Genomic DNA, 22032 nt, shown 5'->3' on the forward strand with positions numbered 1-22032 from the left:
TCGGTTATCACGCTCTAAACGTGTTTTCAAAAGATGTTTGCAGAAAGGTTGCATAGTTTTTTTCTCTAAGTTTATTCACTGTTCTTCGTAGCCGATATATACTATGGTTTAGGAACCAGATAAAAAAAAAGTTTTTTGTCTGTAGCGGCTATGGAGGGTAGAGGTAAGGAGAGTCATCTGTGTATATGAAAAAGTGTCGTCAAAATGTATTAAATTAGGATGGCGCCACATTTGCATCAGGGTAACTCTTAAAAGAAGCGCCAAATATAAATATTGTTAGAGTAGGCTTGAAAAATAAACAAGGAAGTATGGAGATACAAGGAAGTAAGGTTATATTTACCACAATATTTTGTACAACGTAAGTTGTTGAAATTCTCAATAATTAACTACTTTAGTCGATAATGACATTAAATTTTTTAACTCGGCATACTTCAATTCATCTACGATTGCTACATTCATACCATACCCTGTGCATCCACCAGCGCCATTGTGGAGGATTTTTAAACTGTTATTTAGCGCATACACTGGACACTTTTTCAACTTTTCTGCCATATAAGATGACTCTCCTTACCTCTACCCTCCATAGTAGCGGCGCGGCTTGTGGAACTGTCCGCGGGTGCAGTGGTCGAAAACTCGAAAGGACTGTCAAAAAAAAGAAATGGCTACACTAAACGCTTGTGATACGCATTGAGCATTTAGAAAATTGCTATTTAATTAGGAAACCAATAGCTATTTTCACGCGTGTTAATTACCTGCGTAATGTATTACATTGCTTATTGTTAAGACCTAAGACATAAGACATAAGTTTGATTATCATTGTCCAATAAAATGTATGAAACTGAAGACGATCAATATGAGGAGGAAGAAGTTGAGGAAATTTCGTCTGAACTTTGGCAGGAAGCCTGTTGGATTGTTATCAATGCTTATTTTGATGAGAAAGGTTTAGTAAGGCAGCAACTTGACAGCTTCGACGAGTTCATACAAATGTCCGTGCAGCGCATCGTTGAAGATTCCCCTCCGATAGAGTTGCAAGCTGAAGCCCAGCATTCATCTGGTGAAATCGAAACACCACCGAAATACCACTTGAAGTTTGATCAAATCTACCTCTCGAAACCTACCCATTGGGAAAAAGATGGTGCCCCATCGCCTATGATGCCTAACGAAGCCCGTTTACGCAATTTGACTTATTCAGCCCCTCTCTACGTGGACATAACCAAAACGATTGTGAAAGAAAATGAAGATCCTATTGAAACCCAGCATCAAAAAACGTTCATTGGCAAAATTCCCATTATGTTGAGATCTACATACTGTCTACTCAGCAATTTGACGGATCGTGATTTAACAGAATTAAATGAATGCCCTTTAGATCCCGGTGGCTATTTCATTATAAACGGATCTGAGAAGGTTTTAATCGCTCAAGAGAAGATGGCCACTAATACAGTGTATGTATTCAGTATGCAAGGTGGAAAATATGCTTATAAAACTGAAATTCGTTCTTGCCTTGAACACAGCTCAAGACCCACATCCACTTTATGGGTAAATATGATGGCAAGAGGTGGTCAAAGTATCAAAAAGTCAGCTATTGGTCAAAGAATTGTTGCAATTGTACCATATATAAAACAAGAAATACCTATTATGATTGTATTTAGAGCTCTGGGCTTTGTCGCTGATAGAGACATTTTAGAGCACATAATTTATGATTTTGATGATCCAGAAATGATGGAAATGGTTAAGCCTTCATTAGATGAGGCATTTGTGATACAAGAACAAGGAGTTGCGCTCAGCTTTATAGGTGCCCGTGGAGCACGGCCTGGTGTTACTAAAGAAAGACGTATTAAATATGCTAGAGAAATTTTACAAAAAGAAATGTTACCACATGTTGGAGTTTCTGATTTCTGTGAAACTAAAAAAGCTTACTTTTTGGGTTATATGGTACACAGACTTCTGTTAGCTGCACTGGGTCGCCGTGAACTTGATGACAGAGATCACTATGGTAATAAAAGACTTGATTTAGCTGGTCCCTTACTAGCTTTCTTGTTTAGAGGACTTTTCAAAAATTTGTTAAAAGAAGTCAGGATGTATGCACAAAAATTTATTGACAAAGGCAAAGACTTCAATCTTGAGTTGGCTATCAAAACTAAGATTATAACTGATGGACTGCGATATTCCTTGGCCACAGGTAACTGGGGTGATCAAAAGAAAGCCCATCAAGCAAGAGCTGGAGTGTCTCAAGTATTGAATAGATTGACTTTTGCTTCCACTTTATCTCACTTGAGACGTGTTAACTCTCCCATTGGTCGTGATGGGAAGTTGGCCAAACCTCGTCAATTACACAATACATTGTGGGGTATGATTTGCCCTGCAGAAACTCCTGAAGGTGCAGCTGTAGGCTTGGTGAAAAACTTGGCCTTAATGGCTTATATTTCTGTTGGAAGTCAACCATCTCCAATATTAGAGTTCTTGGAAGAGTGGTCTATGGAGAACTTGGAAGAAATAGCACCCTCAGCAATTGCAGATGCAACTAAAATATTTGTAAATGGTTGTTGGGTGGGCATTCATAGAGATCCTGAACAACTTATGGCTACATTGCGAAAACTAAGACGACAAATGGACATTATAGTTTCAGAAGTCAGTATGATACGTGATATTCGAGACAGAGAAATAAGGATTTATACTGATGCAGGCAGAATATGCAGACCCCTCCTTATTGTTGAAAATGGGGCTTTGCTATTGAAGAAAAAACATATTGATCAACTTAAAGAAAGAGATTACAATAATTATGGATGGCAGAATTTAGTAGCAAGTGGTGTGGTTGAATACATTGATACTCTTGAAGAAGAGACTGTGATGATTGCAATGAGCCCTGATGATTTGGCACAAGTAAAAGAATATGCCTATTGTACCACTTATACCCACTGTGAAATTCATCCTGCTATGATTTTGGGCGTTTGTGCATCCATTATACCATTCCCGGATCATAATCAAAGTCCCAGAAATACTTACCAAAGTGCTATGGGTAAGCAAGCTATGGGTGTCTATATTACAAACTTCCATGTAAGAATGGACACACTAGCTCATGTGCTCTATTATCCCCATAAACCATTAGTTACAACCAGATCTATGGAGTACTTACGTTTCAGAGAATTGCCTGCAGGAATAAATTCTATTGTAGCTATTTTATGTTACACTGGTTATAACCAAGAAGACAGTGTCATTTTAAATGCATCAGCTGTAGAAAGAGGTTTCTTTAGATCTGTGTTTTACCGTTCATATAAGGACTCTGAGTCTAAAAGAATTGGTGATCAAGAAGAACAATTTGAAAAGCCAACCAGAAGTACCTGCCAAGGAATGAGAAATGCTCTTTACGATAAATTGGATGATGATGGCATTATTGCACCTGGCATAAGAGTTTCAGGGGATGATGTTGTTATTGGCAAAACAATAACTTTGCCAGAAAATGATGATGAGCTGGAAGGTACCACAAAACGCTATAGTAAACGCGATGCTTCAACATTTTTACGTAACAGTGAGACAGGTATTGTTGATCAAGTAATGCTAACCCTTAACAGTGAAGGGTACAAGTTTTGCAAGATTCGTGTGAGATCAGTGCGTATTCCACAAATTGGCGATAAGTTCGCATCTCGTCACGGACAGAAAGGAACTTGTGGAATTCAATATAGACAAGAAGATATGCCATTCACATGTGAAGGACTTACTCCTGATATTATTATCAATCCCCATGCCATCCCATCTCGAATGACGATTGGTCATTTGATTGAATGTATTCAAGGAAAGGTATCATCAAATAAAGGAGAAATAGGTGATGCTACACCTTTTAACGATGCCGTAAATGTGCAAAAAATTTCATCTCTACTTCAAGAGTATGGATATCATTTACGTGGAAATGAGGTGATGTATAATGGTCACACCGGAAGAAAAATAAATGCCCAAGTTTTCTTAGGTCCCACATATTATCAACGTTTGAAGCATATGGTGGATGATAAAATTCACTCTAGAGCCAGAGGGCCAGTCCAAATATTGGTTAGACAGCCTATGGAAGGGAGAGCTCGTGATGGAGGTTTACGTTTTGGAGAAATGGAACGAGATTGCCAGATAGCTCATGGAGCAGCCCAATTTTTAAGAGAACGTCTTTTTGAGGTGTCCGATCCTTATCGTATACATGTTTGTAATTTCTGCGGCTTGATTGCAATTGCTAATCTACGAAATAACACTTTTGAGTGCAAGGGCTGTAAAAACAAGACACAAATTTCGCAAGTGCGTCTACCATATGCAGCAAAATTACTGTTCCAGGAACTAATGTCTATGAATATTGCACCCAGACTTATGGTCATAAGCTAATCATACTGATGTCATTCATTTTTCATACATTATTAATACATAAGTATAAGGAAATGTTTAAAATAAATATTTGCAAACATTTAATTAAGACTTTAATTTTATCACAAACGACAACATTAAATGCAGCTTATATGTAACAATCACATTACAAAATGTACACATAATAATTCTTGTACTTAATTAAATTCAATAAATAATAAAATATCAAAAATGCAAATTTATATATTGAGGTATAAAGTTATCTGATATTTGCATTGCATAATTTAACATTTATAAAATGTAGAGATATAACAAGATATAATTATCATGAAACCAAAAATTTGCAATATAACAAATTATATATTATGCGAAGGTAAATAAATTATGCTTGTGCATAAAACCCAGTGAGATGTTACCTCTATAGGAACCATATAGATACATCAGGTGTAAAGAAATTACAACTTTTAGTAGGTAATGAATCTTTCCGGTAAACATATCTTATGTAGATAAGAGTACCATCACTTGAGTTTGAAAACTCTTGTGGGATAGATACTTAAAGGGTTAATAAAATCTCACTGATAAAATCCACAAACAATTCTCCAAAAATAACTATAATATAAATAAAATGTAAAAGTAAGCGATAAATCTTGCAATGGACGTCTCTATAAATATATAACTCAATGTTCTGACTTAATCCACGTTATTCGGTTGAGTAACGCACCGTTGTTTTTTCCGAGAAAAAAGGAATCTGCGCAGTTGTCGAACCAAACAAATAAACTAACAGACATACTTTCGAATATAATAATATTAGTACCTAATATTATAATATATAGTAATATATATAATATTAGTACCTTTAGATTTTTGTAGTGTCTAAATAGTACCGACCGGTATTCGTGTATATATTTTTATCAGCTTCAGTTCAGACACCATATAAACTAAAAACTATTCTATATTATTTTTCTACTAATAATATAATAATAACACTTCCAATCAAATTTAATCGAACGATATTTTCTTTTTCGGGTGTTGGAATAATTAAGCCAAACAACTGTCTTAAACTACTAGGAAGACATTGAAAAGATAAAAACTGTACGAATAAATAATTGTTTAAATATAGAGAGCGTAAGCACTACACATCATACTAGCATTTAATAATATTTAAGTACTAATTTATTTAACTGGCTAGCTGGTGTCACGTAAAAAAAGTGCTGACGTTAGAATTGCGCAGTTAATAAAATAACATGGGATTTGATGCGGCAATACCTATAAGTCAACATACATTTACTGGTGACTTCGTTGTGCGTTTGTTTCAAGAAGAAAATTCCATCAATTTCTATTCGTAAATCTTGTGGATTCACTGAAATTTATTACATATTTACCCTTTTCATGAAATTTTATATAATAACTTATTTGCTTAGTGAGTGTTCTTTTCACGTTACCGTTTATGCAGACAATGCATGCATGCAGCCTGCAGGTCAGGCATTGTGCAAGAACAAATTTTGAACAATTTTAATTAATTTAATTAATTATTCATTCATTTGAAAAAGAGAAACATCAGGCACATCCATCGAACAATAAACGAGTCGTTTTGTTAAAATTCATTGTCTATATTTAAGTCTAGAAAAAACATCCCAAGTTTTTTTTATACCTATGCCATTTTAAAAAGGATCTCGAATCACTCAAGCACCGCGGTTATACTTACTTTACGTAACTATCGTTTACTGCACAACTTAAGAATCTATTATTTACTAGCATGTCTCCTAACTCGTTAAATCCAAAACAGATATAACATGGTCGCAACAACGACCCCACAGTTTTATTTTTCAAATGTACTTTACGTGAATATTAAAATCAAATTTCACAGTGTACCGCCCTTTTAATTATATTTTATAAAACTATACAAAAGTAGAGAAAAAAGTACACTATACAAAGACAATTTTGTTTTTGTATACATTTGAATGTAGGTACGGTAATGTAGGTATGGATTGAAACTGTAGGTACGGTAGGCTGGCTCTACTTTACTTCCGCACCGCTACTCTCAATGACTACCGTACTTAATAATAAGTTGACTTTACACACGTGATAGTAGTTTAGCAGCTATACTAAAATCAATAAAGATTGAAAACGTAAGATATTTTTGATAAAATAAGATATCCTAAATTTATTTAACTGGGTGTATCAAAAACTGAATTCGTGCAACCAAATACGTTTCGTGACGACATAATTTTCTAATAAGAACTGTCAAATATTACCTACTTCACTAAGATCAGCACCGATTTGAATTACCTAGATAGCAAATTGAATCTGAAACTGTGGCTTTAGAAGTTCACGATATGACATATCTTTATTTTAAATCCAACTTAAGTGTTTCCCAAACAGAGGTGGAAGCGGGTCGCGTGAAGAATTTCGAACAGATTTTTTTTGGGAGGCTTCGGCCATATGGCACGTTACCATCCTGCCGGCAAACACATGCCCCCAAGCCATTTAGCGTTCCGGTACGATGTTGCGGAGAAATCGATTGGATGGATGGGTCTAATATAACCGCTATCTGCCAACTGTTAGTCCACTGCCATTTTAGACTACATCATAAATTACCACATGACATTGCAGTCAAACGATAACTTGTAGTCAAATAAAAAACCTTCGGGCCGTAAGTTGTCGCAGGCGGTGACCGCAAGTGAGTGAGTGAGTTTCCTTGCTGTGACTAGCAGGATTTTAACGTATCATCTATTTCCGAATTCATTCAAAGCTAACAGAATCGATGCCTCGCCTTTTATATCTACACTGGGACGTCTAATTATAGTAAGATAAAATCTGCTTCAGCCACTGGCCTGCCTCATAAGAACTGCCATTACGCTACGAACCAATGTAACTATGCGTGTAACTTTTGCCGCCACCGCCGCTGTTTCGGGAACGCTTTTTTTTTCCTTTGAAGTTCACTGTGGAGCCGGTAACGCTCTCTGTTCCTGATTTTCTTCTTCCTTAGGTCGACTCCATTTGATCATAGTCTCCGGTGAGCGATACAGGAACACGAGTTTCGCGAACAAGTCTTCTTCTAGAGACATCTCCAAAGCTTCCCGAACCTGACAAAGTTTGATAGTTAATTTACAATCTCGATCTCTTTATGTTAGCCCATAAGCGCGTTCGATTGGGCCAAATATTGATTGGTATTGGGTGGTTCTCTCAAGAAATTCTCTGTATCAGCTTGGGGTTATTATAACACCCATATCAAAAACAGGTTAGCCCGCTACCATCTTAGCCTGCACCATCACTTAACACCAGTTGAGATTGCAATCAAATGATAATGAAAACAACAAAGAGTATTCGTAAGAGGGCGTCTTTGTAAACCCGTTACCAAGATACTATTTTGATATAAAAAAAAACATCTTTTAGAAACTGTTTGCTGTAACACATCTTTCAGGTACACACATATAAACTCACACAAACATGTTGCTATTAAGCGTACGTAAGCGTAGGTACGTACCAAATAGATGTCAAGGCAGAGTTGCAGCACACGGTCGGCGTTGGGCAGGTCGTCGAACATAATCTTCGTGTAGATGCCAGAGAAGAAGCCGCGCAAAACGCGCGACGCAAGAAACACGAATGTAGTGTACAAGCCAATTATACTATGAACAGCAAAACATATATATTTCTTAAAGTCGCAAATTATGAGAACTTTTACCATAATGTATATCAGTATCTGTGGGCCATATAAACCTTGTTTTTCAATATATAAATTAGCAAAACAATTGCTCAAGAGCAGTGGCGTGCATCGAGGGTATACACAGGGTATGCAGACGATATAAAATTAAGAAAATCTCCAGTACGAGTTATAAAAAACTTAAGGATAGGATTGTAAGAGTTATAAAAAGCCTACCCTCAAGTATTTTTAAGTCATACCCTCTATGCACGCAACTGCTCGAGGGTGCCTTGAAATTATTGGATTCGATTTCAGAGCGTTGCAATCATAAACGCTACCTAAAATGTCAGTACTTATTCCTTTTGTTGTATCGTTAAAAGTAAACATTACCAAAATCATCAGTAATAAATAATCAACATATTATATGTGGTATTTTCTATTTTATACCAAATTTTTAATATATAAACGCTACTTCATATTTGTGTACATTTTTAACCGTAATTTTTTTTATTTAATAGTGTGCAACCGTGTAGTCATGTAACCTTGTTTTAAAACATGAATATAGCTTGTACATCTGAAATCTGTACATTAGCTGTACAGCCACCGTTGCACACTGAAATTATCGTATTTCAACACTCCTTTGAATTCGAAAATAAAACCTCTGCTTGACATTACAAAATAAATCCAGTGATCAAACTTGAAAAACTTTTATTGATTTTTGGTAACATTTAATTACAAAAACTAACTTTGTTTTACAAATATATTAATTCTTGCAATTATTATTGAGTTTACTCCTTAAGAAACGATTTTCATATATAAGACGCCCGGTATGAGAAAAATGTGAGGAGTAAAATCTACTGATGAATGACCTCGTTACGTTTTCGCTTTGCGACGTTGCATGCCCGGCAACTGTGATACGCAAACATGCAACGTCACTTTCGTTTAATTAACTTATTTTGCCTATTTAAGTTACCAAGGAAACCGTATATTATCTAGGTAAAGAAACAAACACAAATGTATAGGACAGAGTGAGATAGAAAACATTATAATTTTTTTTTCCTATTCTAGTTACCATGGAAACTAAATAATAAACATTACATTTATCCTAATAGTTCTGATACTCTACATCCACCTTAATCTCTCGTAGGCTACTTTTCAGAAGTTACACTTCCGCCGTGTGTGAATAAATTGCACATGATTTTTAATTTACCCTTTCATATGGTATTTATCTTTATTCAGTTAAATAAACTCTTTTGCGTATGTTTAGGCAATCATAGTTAAGGAGTAAACTCCAGTCGTGCGTCGGAGCTGACACACACACTTTTTTTGATATAAAATATATTATTATTTATAAATACCTAAATAGCTTCCGGGCGAATTCAAACTGGGCTAGGACACTGACGTTTTAACTACCTTATACAATAGTTAATTTTGGCTAATATATACTATCAGTTCGTATCAAGCGAACAAGTCAAAAAGTTGTTCCATTCTTCCACAACAATTTCTATACTTTTTATTTTATGCATGGTAAAAATTAAGTCTTACCCGCCTCCCGATATGAAGTTAAGCGTCTCCGGGAAGAGTTTGTCGTTGAAAGTGTACATGACGAGCATGTCACAGTCATTCATTGGAATCGAGGCTAAAGGATCCTGCAACATATGAAACGACAAAAGTTAAGTAAAAAATAGTATCGAAAAATAAATTTGATTGTTGGTATAAACGCCACCCACGATTCATTCATATTTTACAGGAGGACAAGAGTTGTCGAATCAACCAGTCAGAACGTTGAAGTGGCATTGAGCGAGGCACATAGCTTGAAGAACCGATGGAAATGGGATCCCAAGCTACTGGAATAACAACCCCGCACTGGACAGTGCAGTGATGGTATATCCAAGTGAACAGACGACGATGTGAGAGAGAGGTGCGAAAAGCTTGAGATAATAATAATGATGATACTGCTCGATAAAAATGTACTATAAATCTGCAGAAATTAGACATGTGAATGTAAGAATTGCAAATAGTCCTGGATGTGTCTAAGAGGAGGAGTTAAAACCAAACTTTTTTAATTAAAAAGTTTCCACGTGTTTTGTTTATGACAGCTTAATAGTTGCGAACTTCTTTATTTGTGGTTGCAATTACCCCTGTATAATATATTGGACAAGTTATAGTGAATGGACTTTGGCTGAGTTAAAAAACAGTTTTTCAATACGTTAAAGTTTATGAGCATCATGTCATATTGTATTCATAAAGGAGAGAGATTCACAAGGAGAATTCCTTCATTGAAGTTCGCATCACCAAACTCACCCTTGATTGGCAAGCTTCACGTACTCGCCAGTACATGGTCCCGCCCTCACGCTCCAGACGAAGTTGCACATCGCGGTAGTAACGAGCGTCGTCAGGTTCTGTGAATTAACATTTATTCCGAGGGCATAAGCACTTCTTGATATCTCTATATTTCCTAAGTCTAGCAAACTAGACATACCATTCGTATCGTATATAAAAATGAAGGGTGAGAAATTTAGATTTCTTTTTAATTATAAGGTCTGGTTCGGTGGGAGGATTCGGCCGTAGCTAGTTACCACACTATCGACAAAGATATGCCGCCACGCGATGTAAAGTTTCGGTACATTACCGTGTTGAAACCAACGAGGGGTATGTGTGACAATTATACAACTGCCATAACTCTAACAGGTTAGTCTGTTACCATCTTAGACTACATTATCACTTACTTTGGTGCGGTTGCAGTCAGGCCGAGTTTTTAACTTGTAATAGTTTTAGCAGCACCCTCAATTTCAAGAATCATGGACTCAACACGGACCAGAGACAGCTTTGATAGTTTGCCATACTCAGATAATGAAAAGGTCACAAAATTACCAAGGCTAGTGAAAATTAGCCCAATCAAATGAGATATAGTACTTTCGAAAGATGAATTCTTTAGTTCAAGCTACCTTATTTTATGCAGAAAGTATTAATGAATGAATATTCGGGAAATCTTACCGTTAGCACCTATCGGCGGCATTAACTGATACGCCGGCTTCGTTGCACCTTTGTTGAAGACTTTTACGAATTTCGGAAACAATAGTTTCACGTTCAGCCTGTTTTGAAAAATTGTAGAATCATTTGTAAGTTGTGCCCACTTAGAAATTACGTAACTATTGGAAATGTTCATCTCGAAACGCACAGAGCATACCATGGGAATGACTATCAAAGCACGGTTATTTGTTTGTCCCTTGCTTCCAAATTTAAATTTAATACATAAAGCTGGGTTCACTTAAATTGGCCTATAAATTAAGCAGCAGCTAACATACATACAGATCACCTGATTTGATGTGATTACAAATTATGAAATGAAATTTGATGGTTCATCAATTTGCATGAATTTCTTTTCTAGGAAAGAAGAAAGAGTCCTTAAAGAATTTACGATGGTCGGACGCTCTTTAACTATTGACTGAAATACAAAGTTTTAGCACGAGTAACATCAATGGGAAGGATTGCCATCAAAGTTAGCAAATTTAAAAAAAAATGATCAAAATATCTCACCATGCTGTAGACGGTGCGGTGTTTGTCAACATTTCGAGAAGCGTCTTCCTTTCGGGATTTGGTTTGCCTTCGATAAAGGAATCCAACGGCACCTCACGGTTGTTGTCTATCGTGGGCGGGTTCTGTGCGTTGTTGCTGGGATGCGTTACCACGTATGTGAATTTAACAGATAACGATGCATCTGCAAATAACAATTCACATTGGTATCGATTCTAAATCTATAAACTAAAACTAGGAGATACACTACAACTTTAGACTTATAAACTCAGTTTAGTTTGACAGACTTGTGGACGGAAATCTAACTTTCTGCTTCACTGTAGTATAATAATAATAACAATATTTGTTTAATTCAGGTAAAACCCATCACAATATACACGTTTAAATGAGTTCTTGGAATTTTTAGGACTTATGCAAAGCTTTTGAGAGCGTGTCAATCCCTCATCTGCTAAGTAAAATGGAGCATTTGGGAATTCGTGGTCCAGCTCTTGCCATCTTTCAAAGCTATTTGATGGGGCGCACTCAGTGTGTTAAAATTGATAACTTTAATAGCGAAGTTAATCACATTACTTTTGGTGTTCCACAGGGTAGTATTCTTGGCCCAACACTATTCCTCATTTATATAAATGAACTTTGTCACATTAATATGACTAACTGTAAAGTACTGTCTTACGCTGATGACACTGTCAACAAGCGTTGAGGGTAGTGACTGGGATTCTGTGAGGAATGCTGCCCAGGCCCTTCTAGCAGTTGTTTCCAAATGGTTTGCTACAAATCTCTTAACTCTGAACATTTCGAAAACCCAATATGTTCCCTTCACACTTCGCTTAAACTCTCAGCCCAGGCAAGATTTTGTAATAAAAGCCCATAGCTGCGGATCCATTGACTCCATTGCATGTGATTGTTTACCAATAGCTCGCACAAATAGTGCTAAATATTTGGGAGTTGTAATTGATTCTACACTGAGTTGGCACCGACAAATCGACGCTACTTTATCTAGGACTCGAAAGTTAAATTTTATATTTAAACAACTGAGACGTTTATTAGACTTTCATACTCTTAAAACGGTGTACTAGGTTCTTCCATTATACTACGACTGGAACGTGCGCAAAGGTCAATTCTGAAAATTATGTCAGGAAAACCATATTGGTTTAGCACGGAACTATTGTACAGGGATAGTTTGGTACTGACAGTAAGGCAAATTTTTATTCTAAAGATAATTTTACGGAAGCATAAATCATTACCATTCAAAATTCCTAATGCTGAAGAGACACGCAGGAAGCAAAAAGTCTGCTCATTTGAATCATATAGAACAACTCTTGCTGGTAATCAGTACTATATTCTTGGGTCTAAGTTATACAATAAAATAAACAATGCACTCAATATTTATCCACTAAAATTAAGCGTATGTAAAAGAACGGTTAAAGATTACCTTCTTAAAATGTCGTATGACCAAAATGAGGAACTTCTTAAAACAATTTATCTATAAGGTTTCGCACATAATCACTCACTTTTTTGCATACTTTTACTACACAACCTTCATGCATACATATACATAACACCACTATACACATACTTGCTGTGTTATAATTATAAGTTTTACTTTTAATGTCAAACATGCACACCTACCATACTACACACATTACTTTGCATACTTTCACTACACATATCTACATATACACAGCACCACTATGAACATACTTGCATGCCATAATTATAAATTTTATTTTAAATGTCCTTTGATAAAATTTCTCACTATTTGCTCGTTGTGTAATTTTTCCTGTATAATTGAGGAAGGCTGACTACTGAAACACAGTTTATACTAGTTCAGTAGTCAATGAACAATTGGATTGTTTTTACAATTGCACGTAGGTATTTTGCGATGTAAATGTACCTACCTGATAACCATAACCTATAAATAAAATATTAAAGTATTTTAAAAGATCTAAAAAGTATGAAATGAATACAATTAAATTAAATGGTCTATAATGGTAACAATCTTCTAATTTCTTGTATCCAATAGCTCTTTATTTTGTGTCCAATTTAAGTTATACTAAGAGAAACTGCCTAAAAGATGCACCTTCGTAGAACGCTATGACGAAAAAGGTTCTATAAAAATCGTTAAATGAAAAATGTAGACGGCGTAAAAAAGAGGTTTTTCTTAGATGGAATAGCAAACTGACTTTGCTGTTCATCATCTATTTAGTTATGAATATGTATAACAAGATTATGCCTTGTGGTGACGGCAATTGAGAAGAAATTTGACACCACCCCTCCTGCATACATACGTATACATGCGTATATCAAGCGAATATCTAATTTACTGTGAAACGTATTTTTTTTCAGTATAAAGCGATATCTGCGGCCAAAAAAGGATTTTTTCTAGCGATTGCTTGCTCTGGGAGCTCGCGTCACAGCCGATAACTATGCGTGCATGTTCTCTGCGACTTCTTAAACTTCCGCGTCGTTATATTTGGCTTGGCTGCATTTGGAGTAAGTATACTTTATTACAAGGGCCGTGTGGTGACGGCAGATAAGAACACAGTTATAAACATTCCACCCTTTCCCGCGGGTGCAGAACGAACCGACTAAGGGAATATCACGGAGAGCGCGGGCAGCAGTGTTGTCTGTGCTGAACCCAGCACACTGGCACACTTTTGTTTTTTTTTTCAATTTGACGGGCAGCGTTGTGTATGGGCCAACCCTCCCATTGGAAGAGGTTTTTGATCTAGTAGTGGACTGTTATATGTTTATAACGAGATTACTCACTGGAGATGGCTTCCTGTTCAAGCCGCGCGAGTTCTGGTGGGGATATCATCCACTTCATTGTAGAATTAGGGTTAATAGTGATAACGGCCACATCGTTGTACATGTAGTTGGATAGGAACGTCTGCGCCGTACGGTCGCGTACGTATTGGTTGCTTAGCTGAGTGTAATCCGCCTCTGAGAAGCTGGAATATAGAAATTTTTGTTTAAAACTAGTAAGTAGTAGAGCTTTTAATGACAATGCTCGTCCGGGGAAGTAATATATTCATGCTACATTCTGCCGGCTAGGAGCATTCCAGCCTGATGTGCGTGGGTGGTACATCTTTTGCAGGACTTGTTCCTTGCACGCCCTACGAAGTTTTGGCTTGTTTATAGGCGACTTTACCACTTATCATCTGCGTGACGTCAATTAATGCTATTATAAAAAAAGGACTTAGTAAAAGAATAAAAAAACCCACACGTCAATGTTATGCGACTGCGCAGACATCTGGTAGACAGGCAGGAATGGTCCGATTCTGATTTTTACAGTCACATCCGTTGGCGGGTTGGGCTCTCCGACCTTGAGAGAAATAAAAAAATCCATAAAATACGTCGTAATTGCATATTATTACATTTTAATAGATGTTCAAAATAACAATTTGTTTTTATTGATTGACTATAATATTGGCACAATTAATTTAAAAACCTCATAAAGGGTTTAAAGACATTTGTGCCCGTTTTGACTAACGCGGAACAAGGCAATGCCCAAATAAGTAACAACTAATCGAAGGAGATTCCTAGGCTTACATCCGCCGTTCACCAATAGTTATCATCTAAGAGTTGGTGAAACGTTTCTTTTCTATAGACATCGCCTAAAATAGGTTTAGTGAAAACGGGCATTACACTTACATTTTTAGAGTTACAAAATAAACTTCCCGTATATGCCTTTTAAAAGAGATACTTACAGAATTGCCGAATGCGAAGAAGACTAGTGGAAACCAGATGATTGCGATGACAAAAGCAAGTACCCCGCCGCCCAAGAGGTATTTAGAAGTAGTTGACTTCTTAATGCCGCGCGGCTGTGGAAACTCGTCCTCTACGTAGCGTGAGCACTAAACAAAATATTTGTATAACTTAAACAAGTAGCATATTAAAGTTCCTTTGCTGAGGAACTATCTTATTATATGTTATAGAGAATTTGGACGGAGCTCAGAGCTAACATACCGCTCTTCACTTAATTTACTTTTTAGTGCAAAGTATGTTTTAAATCAAAAAAAAAAACAAGTGCGATGAAATAAACGACAGAGATTAATCACAGAGATTTTCTTCATAAAGGTGTGTTTTTATTATTTTACTTAACAATATGAAAATAAATTGTAAGAGATCGGCCTCCGTTTCGGGGGGATCCGATTTCCGATACCATCCCGCACATAAGTCGGACGCTCATTAGAAGAGTTAAGTCATGACCAAAGTTTTACCTTAAGTAAGAAAATGCTGGCGAAAATATCCTCCATTTTAAGCCAATCCATTAGTGTCATAGATGTGTCCGTCCAGATCCAATCCATTAATGTACGAAGCTCGAATAGGAATGGCACTGCCATAAATCTGTTGTAAATAATATTTAAAAATAAGTGAATTAATTAAATATTTTTATTATTAAATAAATAAATATACTACGACAATACAGACGTCGCCACCAAACCCAAAGTAAGCGTAGCTTGTGTTATGGGTACTAAGAGGACTGATGAATATTTTTATGAATAATATACATAAATTAATAGCAATATACATAGAAACACCCCAGACACTGAAAAACAGTCATGTTCATCACACACATTTTCCAGCTGTGGGAATCGAACCCACGGCTTTGGACTCAGAGAGCAGGGTTGCTGCGCCAATCGGCCGTCAAACACCGATTATTCTTTTAACACAATTTTTAATCCCACTGTTGCTCTTAAATAACGCAATTTCAAGCACGGTGGATAATAGAGATTAAGATTAAATTTAATCATGTGGAATTCTAGTTGAAAAATAACCATTTTATTAGCGTTTCTCTCTTTTACCTTGCTTATAAAACGTGTAAATGAAAACCGAAATAATACTTCACAGGCTTTAGGTACGTTATGTACAGTGGCGTGCATAGGGTTTTCGGTCAGGGTATGCATAAAAAAATAGGTACTGAACATGCTATTTTGATGTTACTGTATAATTTTATTTGTGAGTAGGTACCTAACCTAACATTGTTTGTGATACCCGTGTAGATCTTCTCATCATCTCCTATTTCCAGTAGGTATAGTAAGCTCTGAGACGACCGACTAGCGAGTTTTTAAAATTGTCTGCCATTGCGGCAATTACATTAAATAATGTTTTTTTAGTGTAAACAATAAACAAACATAGGTAGGTATTATTATAAATAAATAATGAAACAAAACATTGATCACTGCTATTCGCCTGTTTCTGTAAGTCAGTCAGAGCTCTTTTTACGTGCCGCTCCTTGTAGGTGCATTCCTTCATTTACGAATAATCTTAGTTAAGACGTTAGTTAAGAATTAGCTCTAAACTTACCTACATTTTCCAAGCACACTGAACCATCAGATCACACGCCGAATATAAGAACTTTCTTACACTAAGAATATTCCTCACAATCATTTACAAACAGTACACTGTCACAAAGGTTAATGTTAACAATAATAATTGTAACTATTTACAAACAACCGTACAGCAAACGAAAAAAACAGTAATTACCTAATTCTAATTCGGTGAATATAAGTTGTTATGACAGAAGGTAAAAGGTAAACAATAATGGCGCTGAGCGATCGCCAGCGATAATGAGAATATCATAGTCAAAATATGTCCGTAATATTTTCTTAGTACACAAATGCTATTAAAAGTTGTCATTTGAAGAATATTACTTCATCAGTTACCAATGGCACCTGGTATACGTTAATAATTTATTTAACATAATTCGGCAACTTTTAATTTGGTTATTTTAATATACTTTTTGAACAAATTAGGTACTTATAAATTTCTAAAGATCTTGAATGTAATAAAATTCATTGATAAATTTTTTAACTACAAATAATAATTATTGCCGTTTAAAACAATAACAAACAAAGCAAATTACTTGTGCTTATAAAAAAACAAAGCATACATTTGGATTTCAAATTTCCGTAAGCAGTGCTTTTAAGATTTGCACACAAGCGAAACCCCTATACTGGAATCCTGGAAAACTCGCACACATAGAAAGAGCCAAATATTGTCTAAGCACGCACGCGATTATATCACTACACACCAGAACTTCCTTGTGTGCTGGTGCACACAAGTAACGACAGATGCATTCAATCGCCGTGCTTCTATGGAGACCGCGGCGGCGCGGCGCATTAATTCGAGCGACGAATAAACGATTTGCCCGGCAATGGATACTTAATCGTGAAAACCCCAGCTAATTTTATGAGATTTAAATTATATTTAAAGCGTTACTTTTTATTTAGGGATACTGTTTACAACTCAAAATTAAAATATAGTCGAAATATTATGCAGTTTGTCTATTTTAGTTCTAAACCATGACACGGGACTTGTCCATTGATTTACATAGAAGTGCGGCCGGTTTTAACTAGATGGCGCTTTTATAGTTTTCTATAAATTGTTTAATTTTTTTTCAATTTTTAAATTTTAAGTCGTCCTTATGGTCTGAGAGGCCCTGAGGTCAGGGTATGCACTGCTTATTTGCATCTATGAGATGCACGCCACTGGTTATGTACTGTCTCTGAGACCTATCTGTGAAACCGAAAACCTAATAGGTTTTGAGTACTAACTACTGCCATAGTTTTTATTGAAAGAAATCAGATACAGCTCTAGTATTACATGCAATATTAAAATCATGTGACTCCTGTCACTTTATCAGGTACGCGTGGCGTAGCGTATGTACTATGCGCGTGGCGATCTTTAGAGGCAAAATTAAAATGATGTGACTCCTGTCACTTTATCAGGTAAGCGTCGCGTAGCGTAGGTACTATGCGCGTGTCGATCTTTTTTCTTCAATAGGATTGTCATAAGCAAACACTTCGAAAATTTCGAATTAGTTTGTATGGAAAAATAAATATTGATTTAATATTTGTACAGGGTGATTACTTATGAAATATACTTATGCGTCCTTCAAAATTATTTCGTAATTCTGTTACACGTTGTATAGGCTAGTACTGGATATCTCTGTTTTATGATTTTCTCAAACTTCTAAAAGACTTGAAAGTACGAACGAATAAATACTGAACGATTAGAAATGCAAAAATACACTTGTTTAAAGAGTCTAAAAGTCTAGTTAGCCGTCCCACCACTTCTTTTACTCAATGGTCTTCCATCTCCTAACGAAAAAGTTAGTAACTTAAGTAGTACTTATAATAACTCACCCTCTGAAACAGATCATATTGAGGAAGTGATAAGATTTGCAGAGGAAGTTGCCAATGATGCGTCGCGGGTATCCGCAGCGGATCTGATACGCTGACAGCAGTAAGTAGATACACTTCACCATGTACCACATTGGCGGCGGGAGATAAGTATTAAATGTTCTGCAAGAGATATTCAGTTAACTCTTTCCTAGTCGAGTATGTTAGCTTTTTATTTAAAGTCTGCTAATTTAAGCTCTTAATTACTAAACGACTACCTGAATGGATGCCTAGAGACAAAAAAAGGAAAAAGGACGTCAAAAGAAAAGGTGGAGAGATGTTTTTACGCAGAAAATTGGATCAGACTGGATGACCAAGTGTGGGGATCGGGATCTTTTGAAAAACTTGGGGGAGGCCTGCGCCGATTAGGCGACTTCTACGTTAAATTAGACCTAAGAATTGGACGGTAAAAGAAATAATAAATTTAACTTTATATGATTTTTATGAAATAAATTCATCAAATAAGAAAAATGTAATAATTGGTAGCAGAATAAAGTATTTTTTTTATTTTAAGTAAAGCTCTCCAAAAATATAATTTACATTTACTTATAAGCAAAGCTTTTAAAGTTCTGAATTGCTTAAAAACTACGCGTTTACGTTGGCTATTGACTTGATAGTATTTTTAGATATAATTGATTTAAAACAAACAGTAACGTTTACTTAATGTAAAGGTATGTCTAACTATCGTATCGTAGAATATCGTAAAGTAGTATGTTTTTTCGACCCCTGGCGCAACGGTGAGCGCTGTGAATTTAAGTAGGAGGTCCCGGGGACGATTTCCGGCAGGGGCAATATTGGAATTTATAATTTGTGAATTTTCTCTGGTCTGGTCTGGTCAGAGGTTTCGGCCGTGGCTACTTATTACCCTACCGAAAAAGACCTGCCGTCATGTCGCGTAGAAACCTAAGTATTAGGGGTATTACCATAGTTCCTAACAGGTAAGCCCAGTACCATCTAAGACTGCATCATGACGTACCACCAGGTGAGATTGCAGTTAAGGGCTAACTTGTAGTGGATAAAAAAATAAAAGTAATGTATGCAATTCGATGTTCCTAAAATCAACTACATAGCAATAAAATAAACGGTCCTCTTTTATTAAAATTATTAAAACTATAATTATTAAGATCGCACCTTTCAGTGATGAAGGGGAGTACGAAGAACATCCAAATATGCACGCCAATAATAAGCATGTACTGGAAGAGGATCTTGCCGAGCATGAACTTGCGCAAATACAGAGCTCGATCGATTACAATCAGTACAAACTGCAGAATAAGCATTACGAGGAATGGGATCGGCACTTTGTTCTCTTCTAAGTACGCTTGAACGCCTCCGTCACCTTGGTGTGTCTGAACATTTCAATAAAATAAATAATTAATATTTAAAAAAACAAATTAAAAAAATTGCACTTAAAAGAAGTACTACGATATGAAAAGATGTATACCTAAACATTATTAACTTTATTAATCATCAATAATTTATTTGTTCACTGTTACCGATGAGTGGTGATACCAGTCTACTCTGATACGCCGTCACCACACGGCACTTTTAAAAAAGTAAACTTACTCCAAATGCAGCGAAGCCAAATATTACGACGAGGAAATTTAAAAAATCGCAAAGGAACATGTACGCATAGATATCGGCTGTGACGCGAGCTCCCGGAGCCAACATTCGCTGGAAAAAGTCCTTAGTTGGCCGCAGATATCGCTTTATCCTGCAAAAAAAAATACGTTTCACAATAAAAAACATATTTCCCTTTATATATGCATGTACACAGCATGGATTTTGGTGCAATACTTACGAAAGTAACATGACTTGTGGATAGTGTGCGTATGTATCCTCCATTGTCGTTTTTACTGCAATTATTGGCTCTTGATCATCGTTAACACTGTAACAATAATATTCTAAACATTCAAACAACTTTCATCAGTGCCACGAAAACAAAAAATAACACTAGCTGCCTATACAATCATTTTAAAGCTTCGTTCTGATCACAGGAATACAAGAAGAAAAAAAAAAGAGTGTGTGTACTTATGTAAACGCGTTAGAAATTATACTTCTTTGGCGAATGGAAAAAAATAACTAAAGTGCAGTGCAAGATTTTATTTAAATAAAAAAGGTTTTATTAACGTTATAATATTTATTCATTCACACTGTCTGTACTGTTACGAAACACGTGTTATAAATATAAAAATACTAGATTATACAACTTGAACATAGTTTTCATGCCACCTAGAACTCACTTTACGATGTAGAACTCAGGTGTCGGTATGCGCGCACATCGTAAAAATTCACACTTATTTTCTCCATCGCGCCAAAAGAAGTATAACTTCAAAAACATTATTTCGTTTAATAATAACGAGATACATATTCAAGGCCGTATTGCTTCCAGCAATCTCTAAAAACATTTGGTATAAAGACTTTTGGTATAGGAGCGGGATGTGTGAAACTGTAAATAGAAAGCGTTACTTGTAATGGTCATCATAGCCACCATGCGAAGGTCCTGCTTGCTGTTCTCTTTCAGTGTGATCTTCTGGCGGCTCTTGCGTTTCATCGCCTCTAAATCGCGGTGAATTCAATTCTGTATTTTGATCAGCATCTTGAGGCCTATGGTTTAGAAGCAATTTCATTGATACATAATCTATCTAATCGAATATTATCAGTCTTCTAAGGATTACCAGAGTTGAAGCCCATCGCAAAACGTGGGGACGTAGGTATGTTTGAGTGTTTCAAACGGGTGTACCATTTTCAATTCTAGGTCTATTTCAAGGTCTATTTTCGAAGGAGTCTTTAATCAAAATGGTTTGATAAGCCTATAGATAGGAATTAGCCAGTTTCTTAGCTGCTATAGGGATATAGCATATGATATTTATTTTATTTTTATTTTATTTATTAGGTTTACTTACAAACACTTACACTAATACAACCGTTTTTAAAATTTAACTATTCTATTTAAGTGTAATGTTTTCTTAAAAGTAAACACAGCATATGAAAATATACAATAACACCATAACATGAAAACAAAAGGTATCGTGAATGAGAATAAATTAACAACATATCTCACACACTAAAAAATAAAACAAGGTACAGTAAATAAGGGTCAATTGTCAATTTAATATCTAATATATATAGTATATATCATAGTTGTAATCACCTGATTCTGAAACCAAGACAGTCTACGGACCCTCAGAGAATACGTATATATCAGATTTATCGTGTCTAGAGTCATTGAGTTTTGGTCTGGGTAAGCAGTTGTCAATAACATAAAGTGATTATGATCAGATACATACTTTTTTTTATGTAACGGTGTTGATGTTCTTTTTTTAATTA

At 35.8% G+C, this 22032-nt stretch overlaps 2 protein-coding genes across 6 annotated transcripts in view; one reads left to right on the forward strand and one right to left on the reverse strand.

The window, feature by feature from the left end:
• Nucleotides 1–591: 591 nt before the first annotated feature.
• LOC120637183 (DNA-directed RNA polymerase II subunit RPB2) lies at nt 592–4443 on the forward strand. Its single transcript, XM_039908864.1, has one exon. The coding sequence runs from the start codon at nt 829–831 to the stop codon at nt 4357–4359; it is 3531 nt and encodes a 1176-aa protein (XP_039764798.1). The 5' UTR covers nt 592–828; the 3' UTR covers nt 4360–4443.
• A 61-nt stretch (nt 4444–4504) lies between these two features.
• LOC120637181 (piezo-type mechanosensitive ion channel component) overlaps nt 4505–22032 on the reverse strand; it is a 68808-nt gene continuing 51280 nt past the window's right edge. For all 5 annotated transcript variants that reach the window (XM_039908862.1, XM_039908859.1, XM_039908861.1 and 2 more), the window contains 15 exons: nt 21172–21309; nt 20504–20590; nt 20269–20416; nt 19837–20051; nt 18670–18828; nt 15742–15868; nt 15229–15375; nt 14743–14843; nt 14288–14469; nt 11522–11702; nt 10979–11076; nt 10286–10383; nt 9527–9630; nt 7826–7967; nt 4505–7424 (listed from right to left, as the gene is read on the reverse strand). In XM_039908862.1, coding sequence (XP_039764796.1) covers nt 7278–7424; nt 7826–7967; nt 9527–9630; nt 10286–10383; nt 10979–11076; nt 11522–11702; nt 14288–14469; nt 14743–14843; nt 15229–15375; nt 15742–15868; nt 18670–18828; nt 19837–20051; nt 20269–20416; nt 20504–20590; nt 21172–21309 — 2074 coding nt within the window. In that variant the 3' untranslated portion in view covers nt 4505–7277. The remainder of the gene's footprint in view (nt 7425–7825; nt 7968–9526; nt 9631–10285; nt 10384–10978; nt 11077–11521; nt 11703–14287; nt 14470–14742; nt 14844–15228; nt 15376–15741; nt 15869–18669; nt 18829–19836; nt 20052–20268; nt 20417–20503; nt 20591–21171; nt 21310–22032) is intronic.

The sequence above is a fragment of the Pararge aegeria genome, chromosome 3 (genome assembly GCF_905163445.1).
Source record: "Pararge aegeria chromosome 3, ilParAegt1.1, whole genome shotgun sequence".
Lineage (NCBI taxonomy): Eukaryota > Metazoa > Arthropoda > Insecta > Lepidoptera > Nymphalidae > Pararge > Pararge aegeria.

What these genes read in the sequence shown, in the direction of transcription:
- LOC120637183 (XM_039908864.1), top strand. Translation starts at nt 829, where the DNA reads ATGTATGAAACTGAAGACGATCAATATGAGGAGGAAGAAGTTGAGGAA.